This window comes from Anarhichas minor, unplaced genomic scaffold (genome assembly GCF_050575085.1).
Source record: "Anarhichas minor isolate MPS153535 unplaced genomic scaffold, ASM5057508v1 ptg000014l, whole genome shotgun sequence".
NCBI classification, from domain to species: Eukaryota; Metazoa; Chordata; class Actinopteri; order Perciformes; family Anarhichadidae; genus Anarhichas; species Anarhichas minor.
In genome coordinates, this window is record NW_027466460.1 from 3985132 (window position 1) to 4007531 (window position 22400).

The window sequence follows — 22400 nt, forward strand, 5'->3', positions numbered from 1 at the left end:
ATTGGTTTATCGGTGGTTCAGATGAGCATTTATTTGAGGCGATTGTTGCCTATTGTCATGTCTGAAACGAGGAATCTGTGATAATAATAGTTCCGTGGTCAGTGAATGCCTCTCTGTTAGCCTAAACCAAGTAGGCGACTTGGTTGTGAAAAATAGATCTTAAAACCGGGTCCTTTGAGCTAAAACGAACGGTAAATTAGCTAAATGTAGTAGAAACATAGTGACGTAGATACATATATTGTGGCTCATGATGACTATCCAGCCTAAGGAGCTAGACAGCGCCATTGTCTTATCTAAGTATATGTACAATTTTAAGAGACACCTCAATTATTTTACAATAGCAACATGTCTTTTAATGACTGCATCTTTTTACAGTTTTGTTCTGGTTTGCTGGGTGACTGAGCCAATCTACTGTATAGAGAATACTCATTTTCAAAGACTGTGAAATGAGACAACCCAGTCAGTTTTTTTTCTAAGCTGCCCAGATCAGAAAACATGTGATTCAACAAGCCATTCAGATTTGACTCCCCTTCCTATGTTAAATGCGGGTTCATTAGAATATACTGGCCATGGTTTTAGAACTACTTTGCAAAAGTGCCCCATGATTTTTTCTCAAGCCAATCATAACAGTCTCTGCTTTTTTTCGGCAGTATGTATGAACCTGAAAATTAGCATGATATGTTCCCTTTAACAGCAAGTTTAATGCTGCAGTCCATGGTGCTAAAAATATTGATGAATTAAATTTCAAGAAACACGTCAAATTTCACTTTTTGTATATTAGAAACACAAAACATTGTCAAAACATATTTGAAGTATTTGTCTATTCTTAAACCCTTCACACAATTTATTGCAAAGTTATAGCTTAATGTACACTCTGAGGTGAGCATACAGTAAATATGAGAAACAACATTTAGAACAATGTAATCAATATGGTTGTTGCTTGGTGCAGCCCTTCAGCCTCAAATCAAGTGGTGATAGTTCTTAAAAATGTCCTAAACAGCAACGACATGAACAACAGAGCACGTGTCATCAAGTTAAAACTCCTGTGTAAGACGTCTCTTGGACGCCATCAATTCTTCAGCAGAGAACTAAGAACTAACTCCAAACTCTACAAGAAAAAGGAAAAAGACATGGAAAGAGAATCAAGAAAATCAAGACAGTGGCTTTGGGCTGTAGGAGATTAACATAACATTGGAGGTAGACCGTTTCAAAGACATTAGCTTGCCGACAAATACAAGTCAAATGTAATCATGAGATGTCAAGAAAGGTCCAAATGCTGTGTGGTCGTTACTTTGACAACTGCACCATTATTGTTCAGATGATCACACCATCAATTAATGTTAAAGAGAAATTTATATGTAAATCAGCCAATTTGCAACTCACAGGAAGAGGTTACAGGGTAACTGGTCAACATCTTTTTGAAGATTACTGTTGAGAGGAAATCCTTACTCCCTTGTTTGGGTGAACATCCTAGGTATGACAAATATACCAAGTATGACATGTAGGCCACAGTTCTATCTAAAGGTTTATCTTTTGGGATTGATTTGGTAAAAAAAAAAAAAATGGCTAATACAGAATTACTAATACAGAAACTACATTTTTACAGGAACCTTTTTACAACTCTTGGTTTGAAGATGTTTAGTTGCTATAATGAGTACAGTCCCACCATTCAGACATACTGTACTCGTTGAGTCAGTAGTCAGTTCCTAAAATTAACAATAAGCAGCCGTCTTAGCCAATCACAACAGAGATTAATTAAATCCTCTCTTTCTCTTTAATCATCTTATCCTCCTTAACCTGTGGATCTACGTAGTATGTTGTGAGTGTTACTCTGGTACTAACAGAACTGTACACTGGAATTCAATCCATAATTCACAACAAATAATAGTTAGAGAGGTGTTGATTCAGTTGTGTGGTTGGTGGTGCAACACAATACCTAACAATACAATGCAATATAAAAGCACAGATGATTGTCTTTCAGCTGACAACTGATCTTAAGACTCTGTTTAACATACATACATATTAGCTGTGATGTGTCCAGAGATACTGAGAATCTGATCAGTTATTGGTAAGTTATTTGCAAAAAATGCTCGTTTGTCTACAAAGATTGAACAGAATATAGAAATACACAGAACATATAACTCAAAGCTATGCAAAAGCTGAATCTTTGGATTTGTAAAAAATACTTAAATATAACACAATTAGTATCTACATGTTTCTGTGTCTCTAGGTGATAATGGCCAAGGTGAAGCAGGTGGGCTTGCTGGCAGCAGGCTGTCAGCCCTGGAATAAAGATGTGTGTGCTGCTAGTGGAGACCGCTTCGCCTACTGTGCAACTTTGGCTATATACATCTACCAGGTAAAGTACTTGTGTGTATTTGTGTTAATGAGAGTGGTGAATAATTCAAATCTAAGATGGCATTATGTTAGCATGCCACTTTCATCCTTTATCATAGGAAATGTGAGTTTGCTGTATGGTTGATCTAATACAGTGTACAGATACAAATGGTATCCATAGGCAATAAACCACAATACATGCATCTTGGGGGCTGCAACCCCCGTAAACCATAATTATACACAGTGCAATGTATTCAAATCTTAAACAGAACTATTTAACTCATTCAAACACAATACACTGCAACCCATTTACCCATGTGATGTTTTATTTACTTTTGTTTGAAGGACATTACTGCATTACTTTCCCCCTCTTTAATTCCTTGTCATTCTCTCTGTCTCCTTGTTATAGTTGGATCTGCAGTACAATGAATTTAAATTGAGGTCAATCATGTCAGAGCACAAGAAGACCATAACAGCCATCAGCTGGTGTCCTGACAACCCTGATCTGTTTGCGTCAGCCTCTGCTGATAACCTGCTCATCGTATGGAACCTGGCAGAACAGAAGACTGTAGCCAGACTGGACAATACTAAAGGTTAATAGATGATCCACACCAGGTTTTATTGGCACACTAGAGTGTTTCACCCTCAGCCTACCAACATATTTGATATACAGGCACTACCGGCTGTGGTCTCTGGGGACCCTAAGAATAAAGTACTGTAAGAAACAACCATCATAGCAAAATGGTCATCTCAAATTGTTATTAGTCATGTATATAATATATTTTTTAGTTAAGTTACAGTTAATCTGCTTATTGTGTAAAAGGAAAATGAACAGCACATGAGGTCTGTGTCAAAATGACTTCCCCCCTGATAGTGTGTGATACTTTAAATGTTCTATCTATTCTATTCAATCTATTAAAACTGAATAGGCTGCAATTGGGTGCTTTTGACGGGGGTTCTCCAGGACCCAGCTCTACTTAAAACAGAAACAGAAAACAATGATATAAAGTCATTAGGAACAAATTGATTGACAAAGTCAAAATATAATATAGCACCTGTGAGATATGACAAAAAGTATACTTCTGGGATCTGCGGGGACCCCAGTTGGTAGGATGATGGTTAAGGTTAGAGTACGGCAATGTCCTTTCCTGCATAAAGAGTCTCCTCTTCTTTCCCAGGTGTTCCTGCATCAGTAAGTTGGTGCTGGAACTTTGCTGACGGTGTGGCATTTGTCTCCCAACGTGGCCCGCTGTACATCTGGGTATATGGAGGTACTGACCCCGGGGTCACAGTGCATAAAGAAGCCCACTCCTTCCTGTCTGATATCTGTCTCTTTAGATGGCACCCCACCAAGAAGGGCAAACTGGTGTTTGGACACACAGATGGAAGTCTGTCTGTTTTTCAGCCAGGTACCTATGTTTTGATTAAAACACATTCACATTTATTTGTGGATTTTTTGGGGGACATTTCTTTGACTTTCATTCATTGCTTGGAGGCATACACTTTGAGCCTAACTATAACGTACAGTATACTGTGCTTGTTGTAGAAATAGAAAAAACGTTTTCATTTACCACAAGAAAGACCACAATATGTATCAGTGCAAATCCTGGTCAGCCTCCCTAAGAAATTCTTTCTTAGCATATAATTACGGTTTCTGAAATTTCCCTAGGAAGGTGTGGAAGTGACCTTTCGTTCACTTGGAGTCTGGAGACAGACTCAATTTCCTCCCTCTCCCTGAATGTCGATCTTGTTAGAAGAGATTTTCTGAGTAAACTATCTCTCCGCTGCCCAGTGAAATAAATCTCAACATTACCATCATAGAATTGGGCCTGCCATCAGTCTTCTACAAAGTCTAACGCTACTCTTGTCTTCAGTTTCCACAAGAGGTATGCTTCTGTAAACACACATTTTCATTATTCTGTCTGTCCTCTCTTGTTTAGGGAGTAAAGGCCAGAAGCATGTGTTGCGTCCAGAGTCATTAGAAGGAACAGATGAAGAGGACCCAGTCAGTGCTCTAGAATGGGACCCTTTGTCAACTGACTATCTACTAGGTGGGACAAAATATGATCAACATCACCAGTATTTTGTTAGCTGGAGTGATTTGAATTTGAAATAAGAAACAGGACTTCAAAAAGACATACAGAATAAAACAATGAAGTCAATTTTGATTTTAGCATACAGTTGTTTATCTGTGTTTTCTGAGCAATTACAATTTAGTACCATAAAATAACAAACACTGGGTCTATTTATGGGTCCAACCCATTCAGTTACTGGGTATTACACAAATCTCTGTGACAATAATTGCAACCTCAGATGCTAAATGATGAAAACATTCTCTCTATCACAGTGTCTAACCTCCATAATGGCATCAGGCTGGTGGACAGCGAGGCCTTGGCTTGTATCACATCCTTCTGCCTTCCCTCAGCTGCTGCATCAGTTCAGTGTTTGGCCTGGGTTCCCTCTGCACCAGGCATGTTCATCACCGGAGGTAAAGACTGGACATTTCTGTGTGGGATGTGTGTATGATCTGGGTTCTCTTCTGCCTTCATGTGTTTACCGCTACAGTTGCCTTTCAGCCAGCTGGTATGTGGGACCTGTTGTTGCCACAGTGCCTCTGTCAATGTATTGATGCATATTAATTAATACTTATTATACTTTGGCTTCTTAAAAATACAGAAATACTTAGTATTATGCAACTTTAAGTTAGTAGTTGGAGTTTATATTAATACAACGTGCTCAATATGACAGGGCACGTTTACAGACCAGTACAAATATTCAACACATTTGCATTATCTGTCTGTCAGACTCCCAGGTTGGAGTGTTGAGGGTATGGAATGTGTCTCGCTCCACTCCTTTGGACAGCTTTAAACTGAAAAAGACCGGATTTCATGCTTTGCATGTCTTAAACTCCCCACTTGCCAAGAAAGGTAGGTATGTTTTGGACTAAAACCTTTTGAACTTCAAAAAGTGGTTTGAGCTGAAAAATACATACACCACAGCTTTTATAAGTCATCGGGGTTCTATTTTATGGTATCAAAATCTTGTGCCAAATTAAATTATTGCAAATGCAAGTTTGACAGTAAATCCACATCTTCAGATTTGTGCTCTCAACGACAGCTTTGTGTCAGCCACCAAAGCGCAACAGATAAGATTGAAAATCTCATGTCTTTTCTTAAATATACACTGTGTGGGAATAAAGCAGCCATTCGAACACTGACCAATTCTACGTCTCCTCTTGTGTGGCTTCATTTGATTAGCTCAACAACTCTCCGTCCCTGAAATAAGGTTGACTGTTGGGAAATGTAAGGATTACCAAGATTTTTAGAATAACACAACAGATATTGTCTCTACAGCTCAGAGTTCCTGTTCTCCCAGTAAAAGTCACCACACCAGTTCCACCAGTGAGGCTATACCTCCCCCAACCCTGTCTCAGAACCGGTCCTTCTCTCTGCCTCCTGGCCATGCTGTGTGCTGTTTTATGGATGGAGGGGTGGGACTCTATGACATGGGGGCCAAGAAATGGGACTTCCTACGGGACTTGGTATTCTTTAACATCCTTTGTAAAGGCAACGGCCTACACATGCCTACACATGACTGAATGAAGAAACCTTGTACTGTGATTTTGACTTGGTTTAATGTTGTTTCCAGGGTCATGTAGAGACTATTTTTGACTGTAAGTTTAAGCCAGATGATCACAACCTGCTGGCCACAGCTAGTTTTGATGGAACCATCAAAATCTGGGACACAGACACGCTAACAGCTGTTTACACCTCCCCCGGCAATGAAGGAGTGGTCTATTCCCTGTCCTGGGCTCCAGGTATTTTAGCTCCACCTCTACACACACTACAAGCCTCATGCATGCATACAGCCAACACAAAAATCTATTGCCAGGTTTCCACCAAGAAGTTCCTGGTAATTTTTGTCCTGGGACTACTTTTTAAAGGTACTAAAAGGTTCCTTCAGCCAATTGTTGTCCGAGTTTTCATAGTGCTCTAAAGACCTGCTAAGATTAGACAAATGTATCTGTGGAGTATGAAAAAGCAACATGACATGGGACGAGGGCTGTTGGTGGTCGCAGGGTAAACACGCCTGTCCATTTTATCTAAAAAAACATGTTGCAAAAAAAAAAAAACTTGGTTGTGTCTCACTGCAACGACATCTACTGCTGCATACTATTTACTGCTGCACATTGGATGTAATGAATGAAATGCAGAGGACGAAAATTAAACTTAAGCTTATGCATGAAACCTTTTTGACCGTGAAGTACTAAGGAAGGACTTACAATCCACTGTAGGTGATCAGAGCATCTAAACATACATAAACAACCTAAACATCCCGGCCCGTAGAATACAAGTACATACACAAACAGGTCAGGTATGTGGTACAAAAGACAATAAAGTTCATCATCTGTTGCTTATGTGTTGGTGACCTTTGTGTGTGTTTTGAAGGAGACCTGAACTGCATTGCAGGCGCAACATCTCGTAATGGAGCGTTCATCTGGGACGTCAAGAAAGGAAAGATCATCACTCGCTTTAATGAGGTTCCTTTGACTTTCAGTTCAAAATGACCTTGCAAAACAAATATGTGTATCATGTATGAAAATCACCAGTTAATCACTTGTCTTAATAAGTTAAAATGTGGTGGCTGTCTCCCCCTTTTTTCTGCTGACAATCTAAAAAAAGTATTACAATTTAAAAGTGAAAATTAGCTTTTTATAAATGATTACTCTATCCTTGCTAACTACCCCTTAGTGAAACATCTGACTCTGATTTATTCAAAATTATGGATGGTATGATGTCTGCAGTGACGACCTTTCTGTCTTCCTCCAGCATGGTAAGAACGGTATATTCTGTATATCATGGAGCCATAAGGATTCTAAGAGGATTGCTACCTGTAGTGGAGATGGATTCTGGTCAGTCCTCATTTTCCCTGATACCTCTATTTTGACAATAATAAAGCACAATATTTGTCTTTCATAGAAGTCTTACACGTTGTTGTTTTTCTGACTACAGTATCATCCGGACCATCGATGGTAAAATCCTCCATAAGTACAAACATCCAGCTGCTGTGTTTGGTTGTGACTGGAGCCAAAACAACAAGTAGGACCTTAATCCATGAGCCATCTTTCTCAGTGGGGAGGTCAATATGCATTGGAGAGTCAGATACTTCTTTCACTTATTTAAACAGTTTATATACAACTGGACCTGAGAGACAAACTTATTTTCAACAGAAACAACATATTGAAACACAATTACAGGATACTACTAGATAAACAAAGCAGGATAACAGAAAAGATAAAAAGGAGGCTAATAAAGGTTTGGAAGAATAAAACAAAAAAAAAGGAAGAATTGGTCAAAATTGTCTTTTTCTTTGTGAGAAAGAATGGAGACGAGTGTAGCTTGGACTGCAAAATCAGACCAGTTCCCATCCTGTCTAAACTTTTTTTTAAACCCTATTGTGACATTTGGTAGTTTTACACACATCTTCCTGTCTCTTTTTCTCTCTCTTTAGGGATATGATAGCAACAGGCTGTGAGGATAAAAATGTTCGTGTGTACTACCTGGCCACCAGCTCCGATCAGCCTCTGAAGGTCTTCACTGGGCACTTAGCTAAAGTATTCCATGTTCGCTGGTCTCCACTTAGAGAGGGAATACTGTGCTCTGGATCAGATGATGGGTGAGTGCAGACACAGATAGCTACACAGTAAAATCGACAGTGTCAATGAAACACTTATAGAGTCAATATTAACACTGATTCAGTGAACATATGGTCCCTATCTACAGAGTGTTAAAAGCTACACTGGACATAGTGTTACATTTTTAGAGTCAATTTAACTCTGGTTAGAGTTCATATTTTACACTACACTACACTGAGAAGTGTTACTCAAATTTGACACTATGGTGTAAATAACACTCGTAGTGTTATTTAAATTTGACACTAGGTCTTTTTGAGTGTTAATCAAAATTAACTCTAATTAAGTTACTCTTCATGAGTGTTGGACCTACTTGACACTAAGTATTGATTAAGAAATTACTCCAAATACAGTGTTGCTTTTTAACTGACTCCTGCCAGTGTTAAAACATATTTACTCCCTTAGTGTAATTCTTACCCAACACCTTATTTTCAATTTACTCCTTTTTTACTCTTCAACAGAACACTTTTAAGAGTTTTGCATTTTCTACTTTACCATGTCAGCTAACACTTCAAACAATAAAACAAAAAATGTTTGTAGGGGAAAAAACAACAAACACCATTATATCCATATCTTAATAACAATTTATTAAAAATAAAAAACATTTAGTTTGCATACAATTTTTCATTATCAGTTTAGAGATGCAAGTGTAACTCCCATTTGTGCTACATTGTGCAACAATTAAACATCACTTTCAGTTTCAAAGATGGAAAAAAGAAATTGTTCTTAAAAGACATGGTATATTTAGAATAGTACAATCTTAATAATGTCTGTAAACACTAAAAACTGTGTGTTTACAGTGCATTTAGAGGATACACACATCCGAGTACAATTCAAGTCCTTTTCACCTTAGAACAAACTTCGCTATCATCTGCAATCTACCAAGCAATTCAAACTAAGATCTGATTGGCCACTGAAAGAGTTGGGATGTTATTTTGGCTTTAAATATTCTGATTATCTGCTGCCTTCAGACATTGTACTGCTGCTGGGAAAACTGAGAAAAACTAAAATCATAGGGTTGTCATTTTTTATTTGAAATACTAATTCTGTAACTATATGTTATATCAAATTTGACTACAGTTAGATTTAATATTGGGTTTTTGATTTGCCACAGATAGTCTTCTATACCAGCAGGTGTTTGAATTACATTTTTAAAAGGAGAGATTCACAGATTTCTACCTTTATTTCAATTTATCTGCTCAAGGTGTAAATCTAACTGCACTCAAATTTGGTATTAAAACATATAGTTACAGATACAATATTTTAAAGTGACATCCCTCATGACTCTATTGTAAAGGTCTTGTTTGGAATTTATTAGTATCTTGGCAGATGATAGAAAGTTGTCTCTAAGTTGAATAACAATAACTATTTTAACCAGTAAATGCAGAAAAATCATAGGAAAATACAAATGACTCAAGTCTTGCTGGCAGAAATTGTACAAACAAACAATTCTTCGTATTGAACAGCCACATTTAACAGACACAGTTCTGAGTTGAGTACAACCCTAATATAAATATATATATATCTTTCCCACAAGCGTAGAAGAACAGATGTGCTTGAAGAAGAGATATCTAAATTACTCAGAGTTTCAGTCACCTTTCGTCCGGTTGTGTTCCTTGACATTATGCTCTCCACCAGGTTTCTTGGCCAACGCAGATTTTTCCAACTGTGAAACGATGATTTTTATTTTAATCACATGATGGTATCTGTAAAAACAGCAAAAGTGAAATCACATTATGAGCTACAACAAAATTCATTCTGAGACAACACTGAAGTTAAATTTAACACTAACTAGCTTTTGTCAAACACACATTAAAAATGACTGAATATAAATGTAGACAACAATATAACGCTCACGTTACTTTGAAAAGTGCTTATTCAGTTTAACAGACAAAAAATAAACTATTACTTTAAACTAATTGGCTTGAAAGTGAATCCTTGTAGGAGGGCCCATGCACTCAAAGGGAAGGTTTGTCCCAGATAATATCACAACTCCCCACACACGCAGTATTTGCTATTTACTGTCATCTATGGACATTGAAAACAATACAACACTGTCAGTCCTCCACATTGACCTCTCTTGCCCACATTGTGGAGTTTGATGTTAGCTAGTTAGCCTAGCTAACTTAATGTACGAGCACATTTGAGCTAACGTTAGCTTTCAACTCGGTCAGGTTAGCCCTCTGCTATTCGGTATTTCAAGACACAAAAACAACTGGAGTGTATGTTGAACAACAATATTAAGTTATTCGAATTATTCTTTTCTGCTGAAATGCCAAAATTTGGTTTGATACGTGATTTAGAGAAACTTACCACAGTCTGTCGAGAAGTGCATAATGGCGGCACGGTGAAACTCCTGATCCGTTTGAAAGGAGAAGGAGGGGGGCGGAGCTTACCAGAGTACAGAGTTCTTTCCAGAGAACACTTGTCGCAGTGAACAATGACATCAACACTGGGGGACGTTTTACTCTTGCTGTTGTTGTAATAACTCTGAAATAGTCAATGCACTTTGACACTGTATATTATACACTGAAAAGTTTAACTCTGATTATTTTCACCAACACTGGCCGATAAATTGGTAGTAATTACTCTTGCCGTTGTTGTAATAACTCTGAAAGAGTCCATATACTTTGACAATGCATATTTGACACTGGGGAATTTATTGTGTACTGCAAATTAACACTATTTAATAGGTTTTTTTTGGATGAGATGGACATTTAATTTGGAATCTGTTTCACTGCAAAATGATAAGGTACAATAACAAGAAATCAAATAAGAATATTATAACGTGGAATTACAAAACGTGTGGATTACAAAATGTGGACATTGTGTGTTAACAGCATGTATGTATTGATAGCCAAATATGAAATGTGTCATGTATGTGTCATTTTGAAACTCTAAATGAAATGGAATCTTAAACGATTTTTATAAAGAGGTTTTGTAGAGTTGACATGTAGAAACACATTTTTACCAGTTTCAAAACATTTGCCCAACAATTATTTGTCCCTTTTTATTTTTATTTTTTTTATTTGTCAAGAGTTTTTTAAAGATCTTTTTTATTGTGTATTATTATAATGGCATTACCAATCCCTGATGTCACCCACCAAAATCCAAAGCACACGATTACTATAATTTATTTTTAAATCGATTGACTTGTCTTTTGCGGGGACTAACGTCAGACAGCAAACAAGTTATTTCATTATTTCAGATGTATCAGAAATGTTTAACATATACAACAGGCATTCTTTTGTATTATTATCTGTTGATAAACACACAAAGTAATGATCAATCATTTATAACTCAAACTCTGCAGTCATTGATGTGAATATACCTGCATTTTATATGGGGAAGAAAACAGGCATTAGGCATTTATGTAATCATTTGAAATGAATGAAAAGGGAAACCCCTGTCTGTGTGTCTGTCTGTGCAGCACTGTTCGTATATGGGACTACACACAGGATGCGTGTATCAATGTGTTGAGTGGTCATGCAGCTCCTGTCAGAGGCTTGATGTGGAACACAGAGATTCCGTACCTCCTTATTTCAGGTAACGTCACGAGAAGTACTTTTTTTGATTTTCCAGTTACCTTCTTTTACACCAACTGTTTTGTGATCAATGTGTTGTAATTGTCTCCACTGTTCAGCTACTTTTGTTCTTGCTTGTCAGTGTCTGTCCACTGTAGTCCGAACAGGCCAACAGATATTTAAGAACTACAAAAAATAAATCAACATAAGTACCAAGGCAGTGTTTCCACCTATTGTTCTGTTCAATGTATATATTTTAATCATATAACATATATAATATATAATATATATTGTATTTTTATGTTCTTTAGTAACAGCTGTCACCATTTTGCCTTACGAAATGTTACAGTGGAGAGAAAGTGAAAGGCTGATGGTGGGTTTGAAGTTTATATTTAGAGTAACAACTGGTTCTGTGGAATTGAATCAGAGAGCTGTACACAGGTCAGCCAGAAGCCAGTAGCTTTATGTAAAGAAACCTTGGTACGATTTATGTCGCTATCAACTGATGATATGGAAGATCTCTATAGGCAGTTGTAGGAAAAACATGTCTCCTCTGCAATCCTCTGTTTTTGAGCAAATTATGCATTTCATTTTCAGGTTTATCAGCTGTTGCTTATAGCTCATATTGTGCTTCCGAGATGGTTCACACATACATAGGTTCACAGAGTCAGTTACTATGGTATGATCCAGAGTTTATGTTATCCCTCTTTCTGACACTGAGTCTAAAGCTCCTTCCATGATTTTATACTCTGCCTGTTTAATATCTCTGCAACCATTTAGCTGACAATTGAGCGACTGGCATAAAACTGTTGCAAGTCCTTTATAATATATTACTAATTGCATTTTTAACATAATGATGCATGACAGAGTAGGTGGTGTTGCATTTAGATTAGTGAGTTTTACTGACATGTGTACGATGTACAATGGATTGTATTGATGGGACTGTGCTGTCAGAGGTTGTTGAATTCAAATTCTAAAATGTTGTATTATTTTGTAGGTTCTTGGGATTATACAATCAGAGTGTGGGACACAAGAGATGGCACATGTCTAGATGCAGTCTACGACCACGGAGCTGATGTCTATGGTAAGACAGAACAACCTGAAACAGAACAACCTGTTAGACTTTTTATACAGCTGATATATGATGGGTGTCAATTATTCATGTGATGAAGTGAAGGTCCTTCACTTAAAATGCAATAAAAGTTGTCAGTTATTGCAGTTAGTTATTTAATACACCTTGTGCTGCAACCTGGATACATCGTCAGCGATGGACTCGATTTCTTCAGGTGTTTCGGGTCTTGACATCAGACACCCTTACCTGGACGACCCAGCCGGGGGTGATCAAGCCCTGACTTGTGTTCATGTAGCACATTATGCCAAATGTCACCCTTCTTCAACAAGAGCCAATGGGAAGCCTTTTCAGGGGCTTCCAATACATTCCTGATGGCTCATCTTATTCGCCAATAGTCCCAGGGCCGATGTAGAGACTGGCCCCTGCAGCCCAATTCAACTGGCTCACAGCAGGCCTTCCACCATTCCATCAACATTCAGCTACCAGGTCTACATACTTGGCTCTCTTCCTTTCTTGCCCATCCTCCATCCAATCTTCCCAGGGGATAGTTTGCTCTTGTGGTGGAAAATATTCCTATACCCGCTTTGCGTGAGTCTTTTAATGCTGAAATACATAATACCAAAAACCAGGTTGTCTTTTAAGTATTTATTCTCTGCGCAGAGAAGGTTCAATCATCACAACAGAATGCGTACAGTCTCAGTGAGGAAGAACCAAGAACAAAGTGAACAAGCTTTCTTTATACAGAATGAGCAAAGGTGGGGGCCGATGGCCAATGTTACAGACATTTCAGTCTCAGACTTTTGGTCTCAGACTGATAGGAACAACATTCAAAAACAAACGGTCAGCAACCAAAGCAAGCGGCCCAAAGGCCTTGGTGCTGGAACATTCTCATACAACACAGTTAGTTATCTTTGTGAACAGGCAAGGGATAATTCTTCTTTTGTACAACAGAGACACGGTGAAGTTCAACAAAGTTCAGAGCAAAATTACTTATGCATGAATACAATATACTGAGTAGAAATATATACTACGTAAAAAAATACCATTACACTCTAGCAAAACCTCTTACTCTGTTGCCAACATGTGGTAGCTGCAGGGACGTGTGGTCAGGCAGAGCCTCACCTGTCATCATGAAAAGTAAAAAACAAATAATGATAAAATAAAAATAAATAATATTTCTCTACTGATCTGTGCTATAAATGTAATTTCTGTATGATTTCAATAATTTTAAGCATTTTTAGAGTCACAATCGCTGAATTTGCGCATGTCCTGTTCAAACAGAGAGGAGACACGCGAGGTGAAGGCAGCGACGAGATCTGCCTCACCTCAGATTGTGCAATCCCTAACAAACTGGGTTGAGCGCGTGGCTTTTGCTTTCTCATTGTTTGTCACCACTGTAATATTTGTTGACACCTGTATTATATGTCCTTTCTTTCCATAGAATAGGTCATGTATTTCACGTATGTGTAGAACATATTTAGTCGTTGCTGATCTGACAGAAACCGCAGTGAAAAAGCACAGAGGGGAGGCACACAGTACCTCTGCCTCAATGAAGGGGGCGTGCGAGAGCCCACGGGTCGGGTTTATGCTTGTCCTGCCGTTGTTCTTCTTCTACACTTCTCTTCTTCTTCTTATATTTTGACCGCAAACATTTAAGATTAAATATCTAAGCTTAAACAATTCTCAAAAAACAGGGAAATTTGACCAAATCAACAGCAATTCAACGGCGGACAGGTAAAGTAAACTTTTATGTGTTTATTGTTCTCTTTATAAATCCGTGGTTGTTACACAGATTATAGCGGGATCCCGCGAGCGCTCCGTTTCTGAAACAGGTTGGTGGGGCAAGTCGCAGATCGCGGCACACACGTTCCTGGTGCATTCAAATATGTACCTTACCTATGTGTGTGCAAAGAATGCTGATATGAAAAACAAACAGTAGTCAATGTGCAAGCTGCCAATTGAATGGTGATTTAAGATACTCTATATTGGGTTCATATATTTGTAAATCTGACTCTGAAAGATCGAGTCAGTGCCTCACCAGCCACGAACCTCACCGCACGTCACTGTGGTAGCTGCAATAATATCAGTGAACCTCAGTTGCCTCCCTAGGTTGACCAGGAACTGCCAGCCTCTTGCTGTTGGGAGCAGACCATCCTGGCCACACCCTGCTCAAACAAAGGCGATTGTAGATGTATTTGTTTTGTGTATTTGATGAGTAATATGGATTTCAAGCACTAGGTGGTGATTTTGTTACAGGCCTAGGCTGGCCTCAGCCTATTTAGTTGATGCCAGTAAACGCAGGTGTTGATAACTGGGGAAGGAAACAGTTTTGGACTGTGCTCAGTTAACATCATGTGGCATTATTTGTTTTAACTTTGGAACCAAATGTATTGGAATTCGATAGTCTACTACACCGGAGCTACTGGAGTGTTACCGGGACATCAGGTATCGGGACGTCAGACCGTCTATGCCGGCCATCGTTGGGGGTATGTTCAGCGCTGACTAAAATATGAATGGCCGTTGTTAATGTGTGTGCACACATTAATAGGTGTTATAAATCAAATGCATTGGTTGCAGCTGTTTGTAAACAATGTGTGCGAGTATTGTTTCGCGGGTGTAAAGACTGACGTTAAATGGACTTAAGTAGGTCACTGACTTACTATAAACATGGAACAGGAAAACATGAAGCAACTTCAGGATTCTCTTGCTGATCATAAGCAGGCTGTTAGTGAGACTGAACTTGATGGGGGGGGAGAACCAGAGTTGGGCACTGTAAAAAAATGCTCTGTTAATGAACACCTAAAGCATTGATAGAAAAAATAGGCAATTTACAAAAAGAGAGGAAGATTAAATGAAACTAACAAGTTCAACTTACAAGTTCATGGTGTGATGAAGCAAAACCAATCATTTGACTCTCCCAAAAGATGAAGCAGAAAAACATAAACTGTGGTACAAAGCAAAAATGTTGAATGTCAGGGATTTTATTGCTGATAAGTGGTTGTCTAAAACTCAAAAGTTGCCCTGTTGCAGATTACTGTGATAGAGGAGCCTTACTCAACCTCATTACAGCATTTGAAATGTTAAATCAAACACCTCCAGTAAAAGTCATGAAAGCTCCAAAAGCAATACATCTTCTACTTCATCTACACGCATTAAAGCAGAGGCAGACAGGCCACACTCATGGCTCGTGCTGCTACTTTAATAAAGAAACACGCTATGGAGGAACGGGCAGATCTCTTAAATTCAGAAAAGGAGCAGCTTGAGCACCGAAATAGCAGCCTCCACTGCTAGGGTAGCAGTACTACAGACCTATGACGGCAACAGTGATTCAGATGGACAATCCGATGGAATGGAGTCTTATGTGAGGAAAGAGGCCATTAAAGACAACATCCAACATCTCTCAATCCACCTGGCAAAAAATATGAGGCTCAGTATGAGCAGTCCTCACGGCAGCACGTCTCTTCAGTCAATGTCGTTCATTGGGGGATAGAGCAGTTGCATTTGATTACCAGAACTTCAAGGATGCATCTCATAATATTAAGCAGGATGATGCTACATCTCAAAAACAATAAGTCAACTTTGAATCCTCTGGAGCATCAAAGAAAGCCAGAAGTCATTCAAAGCTCTCTACATTGTCATGGCAATCATCACACATCAGGAGAACTCTACAGTTGGCTGCAACGACAAAACGAGATTTCAATCAGGAGAGACAAGTCAGATAAAGAAAAGATAATTATTTATTATAAACAGATGATATGTGATGATAAAGTCTTCAGAATCTTTGGCGCTTTGACTCTACGGGGAGATTTGTAATGGAGGGGCGTCTGCCCTGAGCAGCAGCAAGATGAATCCCCCCATGGAGTCTAGACGCTGGTGGTGATGGTGGCTGATGAAGCTGATAGAATGATGAGTTGATGAATCTGATGAAGATTGTGTGGAGATGGGTAGGTGAAAGTGTTGCGTAACAGCAGCATGAACGTACTGAAGGTAGAGAGACAGGAGCAAAATGATAGGCTACCGATGTAATTGTTTCGTTGTGCTATTGGATAGAAGAGACCAATCAGAGGGTCAGTGGTTCGATCCCTGGCTCCGGCTCTGCTAGTCACATGTCCTTGAGCAAGACACTTAACCCCAAAATTGCTTCCGTAGCTGTGCCTACGGTGTAGAAATGTGATAGAATCTGAATTGTAAGTTCCTTTGGATAAAAGCGTCTGCAAAATGACTAATGTAATGCACATAGTCACGCATTGGAGCAGTGTACACAGGGAATAGTTAAACTTTCTAAAGGAGAAAGGTCTTTGTTTCGGTTGCTTGTGCACAGGACACTTAAGCAAGAATTACTTGCGTGCAATGCAACCAAACTCATCCCAGCATTTTGCATATTGGATAAAGGGAAAGGATTATCCATGGAGATGCGCAACTACTTCAACTTGTGGTCATACAGGGACTGGCAACAGCAACGGCATTCCTCCCATCTTACCAGTACAAGTGAAGTGCACAAAGGGAAATAGGTGATTGAGGCATATGCTCTTCTGGATCCAGGAAGCACTGGTACCTTGTGTTCTGAAAAACTGGGGGACAGTCCTTCCACTGAAGGACGAAAAGCTAAAATTCATCTACGCACCATGGGTCATAATAAGGCATTAATAAGCTGCATTATTAATTGCTTGGAAATTTCCGAATTATCTGGCAAACATTTCTATGAGCTTCCCAATGTATTTACCCAGAAAGAGATGGCTGTGTCCATAGACAATATTATGACGAGGAGCTGGCTAACTCGTGTAATCTATAAGGTATTCAGATTCCTTGTATAAGAGCTGATGTTGACCTTGGAAGGTGATTACCAGTCATGGAAATGGACCATATGCTGTCGGAACCTTATTGTGGGTGGGTGGGTGATTAATGGTCTATTACGAGGAAACAATGACAAGCAGAGTGGGAATGACTACCCTGCAGTTACTGTAAACAGGACTATTTTTGACAGGATAGAGCAATTGTTAACCAACCAAACTATGACTTTAATGAGACAACCTCTAAAGACCAAGAAGAGATGAAAAGAAGTCTGTAGAAATTGCTTTGCTGAACAAGTGCCACATCAGTTGGAACCCCTTGAAGGAAGGGTATGGTATATACCTGTACTTTGCCGTGGAGTGTATCATCCAAGGAACTTTAAGTGTTGTGTTTGAGTGTGGCGAATAGTTCAAAGGGGTCTCGCTCAACAGTCAACTTCTGCAAGGCCCTTATCTGACCAGCTGGTGGGAGTCCTTATGCGGTCCAAGTCAAGGTGGCAGAGGAACATTTGGACTTCTTAAGGTTCTTGTGGTGATGACTGTCCATTTATTTGGGGCATTATCTTCACCCAGCTGTGCATGCCTTGCTTTTAGGAAGACTGATGAGGATAACCAAACCAGCTTTCCTGCAGAAGTGATTGACACAGTTAACAGAAACTTCTACGTGAATGAACCTCATAGCTGTTTGTAAAAGAGGAGGTTTCAATCTCACAAAATGGATTAATAATAGTCGGTAAGTGCTTCAAAGCATTCAAGAAGAATACAAATCAAAGAATCTGCACGAGCTGGATCTGGACAGAGATAAGCTGCCAATGGAGAGGGCTTTAGGTCTGCAACTGTGCATCGAGACAGATGTTTTAGATTTAGAGATTCCACAATAAAATTGCTGCATTAACATCTAGCAAACCATAAGTACAAAAGCTTAGCACCATCTACAAACTGGATCCGATTGTAGAAGAAATGCTTCTGAGAGTTGGAGGACAACTGAATAAAGGAAAATTGCCAGAGAATATAAAACATCCCCTGAAAGACAAGCATGTCTCAAATCTGATTCTCCATCATTTTCATGAAAAGCTGGGCCATGGCGGGAGTAATCATGTATTTTCCACTGTAAGGAAAAAATACTGGATCACAAACGCCATTGCTGCAGTTAGGAAAATCATAGCAAATTGCAGATTTTGCAAGCGTTACAGAGGAAAGACGGGTGAAGAAAATTGTCTCTGATCTCCCTCCATTCCTAATGTTGATGTGGATTATTTTGGTCCAGTTTAAGTGAAAAGAGGACGTAACATCATGAAACATTATGGGGTAATCTTCACTTACATTGCAAGTATAGGGCTGTGCACCTGGATGTTGCTTACTCTCTTGATACAAACTCACATGTCAACGCTTTGCGAAGATTTATCTGGTGGTGAGGACAACGGTACCAACTTTGTGGGAGCAGAAAGAGACCTTAGCCTTAGCCTTAGCTTCTTTAAAATATAACCACATTGAACGGTCTTCGGACTTTGGGAGCACATCATACGGAAGATCAAAAAGATTGGAAGTTTTGTCCTCCGTCAGCAAAGTTTGGACGATGAAGGGTTTCAAACTGTTCTTTGTTAAGCTGGAGCAATGCTAAATGATTGCCGATCTCTACTGGAAAAGATGGGTTCATGAGTATCTACTGTTATTGCAAGAACGACAAAGGGAAAAAGAAATTTCATGCCCGGAGATGTTGTTGTAGTTGTGGCTTCTACTGCACCACGTGGATCATGAATGCTTGGACGAAACCTTTTCTGATAAAAAGGGTCTGGTACGTTGCATTCGTCTAAAAATAAAGACCAATATAATAGAAAGATTTGTGACCAGAATCTTTTTTTTGGTAGATGCTTGTTTAGTTGATGCAGTAATCGCAGGTTTTTTTGATTGGTGGAGGAAGTAAACAGTTATTGACTGTGCTCGGTTAACAACGTGTGGCATTATTTGTTTTAACTTTGTGACCAAACTTATTGGAGGAGACGTACACTCGAGGGAAATATAAATGCAAAGATATAAAGTGTTGGTAATGTTGTGTATTGTTTTTCTGAGCACACGTCTAATTCAATTCAAGTCAATTCACTGACTGGAGTAAGAACTTCAATCGGTATGGTTTCGCCTACCAGAGTTCTGCCCAGGTCATCTCTCAGCCAGTTGTATGCTCCCACTGGGTCCAGGCCCCCTGCTTGCACTTACCGCCATTCTTCTATAGCTTCCTTCACCTCTGCTTCCTTCACCTCCTTCTGGATTAGCTTTTGACTCTTCTTTCTCCAGGCTTTATCGCAGCAAGATCTTGCATTTCTCCTGAGTCTGGCCCAACCAATTGCCACAGTTCCCATCAAGATACTATGCCACAGCCTTGACCCGCTCAACTGCCTCCGACTCACGTCATTTCTTTCCCGTTCTGACCTTGATGCCTGCTGATGAGATTTTGGCATCAGCAGAATCTTGTTAGAGCAGGATTTCTCTGGCTTGGGTGACCTTGAACTTGAGCTTGAAAAGGAAGCTGCAGATAGGTGCCCATCAGTGGCGGGCCGTGCATTTTATACCTGGGCCTTCTGTGCTGTCCTACTACATTTGAATTACCTCCTAATAACCTCATTATGACACATCAATCCAGCAAACATGCAGCAGATCCACGCATTCCACCACACAAGAGCACGAGCCATTCAAATATTATTTATTAAAAGGACACGATAGACAAATGAACAGTAGTAACGTTACTGCAGATGTAAAAAAACAAACGCAGTTTGTCACTGACCAAATGCTGTTCACTTAAAGACAAACCCCATCCTCCTTTCTTTGTTAAAGAGTGTAATCCCACGTACATCGTTTCAGTTCCAGTAAGAAGTCCTTCTCGATTCATGGACGCCAGTGACAGTCGAGCCTCCCCAGTTGTATTTTGCCGGTCTGCGGCGGCCGGTTCGCAGCGGGGCCGGGATCCCACCTCCGCCGGGGCGCCCGCCGGCCGGCGCATACCGCACACCGGGCCGCGGTGTTAGCATTAGTTAAGTATGAGTAAACACTTAATTCATCATTTATAAAGCATTGTTCCTACATTAATAATTCATTAGTATGCAGTTCATAACAACAGTTGTAAATGTTTTATTCTTGATTAATAAGCCCGTCTATTATGTGTTTCATTATTGTGTTTTCATACTTTATAAATGATGGATTCCCCATTTGTAAATGAAGTATTATATATTTTACAAACCAATTATTAAGGAGTTGTAGATAATTAATAAGATAATTTATAAAGTGTTAGTAAATGATTAATAACTTATTTAGATGTACATTATTCATGCATTTATATATATAATGGTTAGGGACTATGTTAATATATGCTTTATAAACGCATACTGCAATTCATGATTAATTCATGATTTATTAAGGTAGTTACTACTCATTAGTAAAGTAAATCGAGCAATCCTGGTGACAGATGGCTAACTAGCTGTTATATGTGGAGTGGATGTGAATGAGATCGATAATGCTTGGTATGAAATGAATAATTAAATAAGTAAATGTAAACTAATATGCAAAGCTCCTGGTTAATGGATGAGAGGTTTGTATTTAACAGTATATTGTTTGCATCTTGCAATAAATATTAATATGTTTTTGATCACTTTGTGTTGTGTCTATTTGCCTGTTCTGTTCAAAAACTGTTTTGAGGCACTGCTGGCCTTTCAATGTCATTTATAAGTGCTTTGTAAGGCATAGATAGTCCTCACTTTAGATGAGGTCACATAAAACACTTTACTAATGAGTAGTAACTACCTTAATAAATCATGAATTAATCATGAATTGCAGTATTAATATGCATTTATAAAGCATATATTAACTTAGTCCCTAACCATTATATATATAAATGCATGAATAATGTACATCTAAATAAGTTATTAATCATTTACTAACACTTTATAAATTATCTTATTAATCATCTACAACTCCTTAATAATTGGTTTGTAAAATATATAATACTTAATTTACAAATGGGGAATCCATCATTTATAAAGTATGAAAACACAATAATGAAACACATAATAGACGGGCTTATTAATCAAGAATAAAACATTTACAACTGTTGTTATGAACTGCATACTAATGAATTATTAATGTAGGAACAATGCTTTATAAATGATTTAAGTGTTTACTCATACTTAACTAATGCTTCATAGTGTGTAGTTATTATAAAGTGCTACCAAAAATGAATAAACTACACCAATCAAAACCCTAAAAATGTTATAATTTCTTCCATATCTTTCAATTTCAACTCTTACTCCTCCAACTAAGAGCTGCACCTGAAAACTGAGCTGCCCGTTAATGCTGACGTAGTTGTAGGCCAGCTAGCAGGCTCTGGCACGTCAAAGAATACGCCCAACATGTCAAACTAAAGATCTGATTGGTTGAAGACTATGACAATCAACAATATCGTCCCCATTCACTTAAACTGCAAAGGGATTCACTTGTGAGTCTGCAGGCCTCGGGCCTCTCTTCTTACCTAGAGACACAGAGATGAAATCTGATGGGATAAAAGCTCTACTTAAAACAAGCTGCACTGGAAGCAGAGCAACTGAGGAAGACAGTAGCTGTGCAATGAGAAAATAAGATAATGGGAAAAATATTTTTATAAATTATAATACATGTAGTGTATTTATGGAAAATTATTAAATTATAAAATAGCTATAACTTTGTGATTCTGTTTAGGCCAGCAGAGAAGACCTTGAAGGCCCTGATGGCCCACCACTGGTGCCCATTAAGGGTGATGCTTAGGCTCCGTGGCAGGTCCAGCCACATGCACAGGAACTGGCTGATCTTCCTTTTGAAAGCCTTCCACGATGGTTATTGGGATTTTGTAGAACTTCAGTTACTTTGCTGAATTTTGGTGTTACATGATTGCTAACATAGAGTTTTGAACCGTAACTCTCAACTACTGCAATACTAGCCAACTATTTCTGTTATGACATGCA

General features: G+C 38.8%; 1 protein-coding gene and 2 long non-coding RNA genes across 3 annotated transcripts in view; 1 reads left to right on the plus strand and 2 right to left on the minus strand.

Annotated features, from left to right (window-relative positions):
* Positions 1 to 758: 758 nt before the first annotated feature.
* On the minus strand, positions 759 to 7336 carry LOC142949461 (uncharacterized). The gene is made up of 2 exons (XR_012954037.1): positions 4693 to 7336; positions 759 to 3750 (listed from the first exon to the last, which is right to left on the minus strand). It is a non-coding gene; the product is annotated as an uncharacterized LOC142949461 (long non-coding RNA).
* Positions 2237 to 22400, plus strand: part of wdr17 (WD repeat domain 17) — a 45084-nt gene continuing 24920 nt past the window's right edge. The window contains exons 1-14 of the mRNA XM_076091111.1: positions 2237 to 2359; positions 2747 to 2930; positions 3516 to 3746; positions 4278 to 4388; positions 4685 to 4825; positions 5142 to 5264; positions 5691 to 5878; positions 5986 to 6154; positions 6786 to 6877; positions 7167 to 7249; positions 7350 to 7436; positions 7849 to 8013; positions 11460 to 11575; positions 12551 to 12637. Coding sequence (XP_075947226.1) covers positions 2237 to 2359; positions 2747 to 2930; positions 3516 to 3746; positions 4278 to 4388; positions 4685 to 4825; positions 5142 to 5264; positions 5691 to 5878; positions 5986 to 6154; positions 6786 to 6877; positions 7167 to 7249; positions 7350 to 7436; positions 7849 to 8013; positions 11460 to 11575; positions 12551 to 12637 — 1900 coding nt within the window. The remainder of the gene's footprint in view (positions 2360 to 2746; positions 2931 to 3515; positions 3747 to 4277; positions 4389 to 4684; positions 4826 to 5141; positions 5265 to 5690; positions 5879 to 5985; positions 6155 to 6785; positions 6878 to 7166; positions 7250 to 7349; positions 7437 to 7848; positions 8014 to 11459; positions 11576 to 12550; positions 12638 to 22400) is intronic.
* Positions 8598 to 10432, minus strand: LOC142949460 (uncharacterized). Its single transcript, XR_012954036.1, has 2 exons — positions 10343 to 10432; positions 8598 to 9735 (listed from the first exon to the last, which is right to left on the minus strand). It is a non-coding gene; the product is annotated as an uncharacterized LOC142949460 (long non-coding RNA).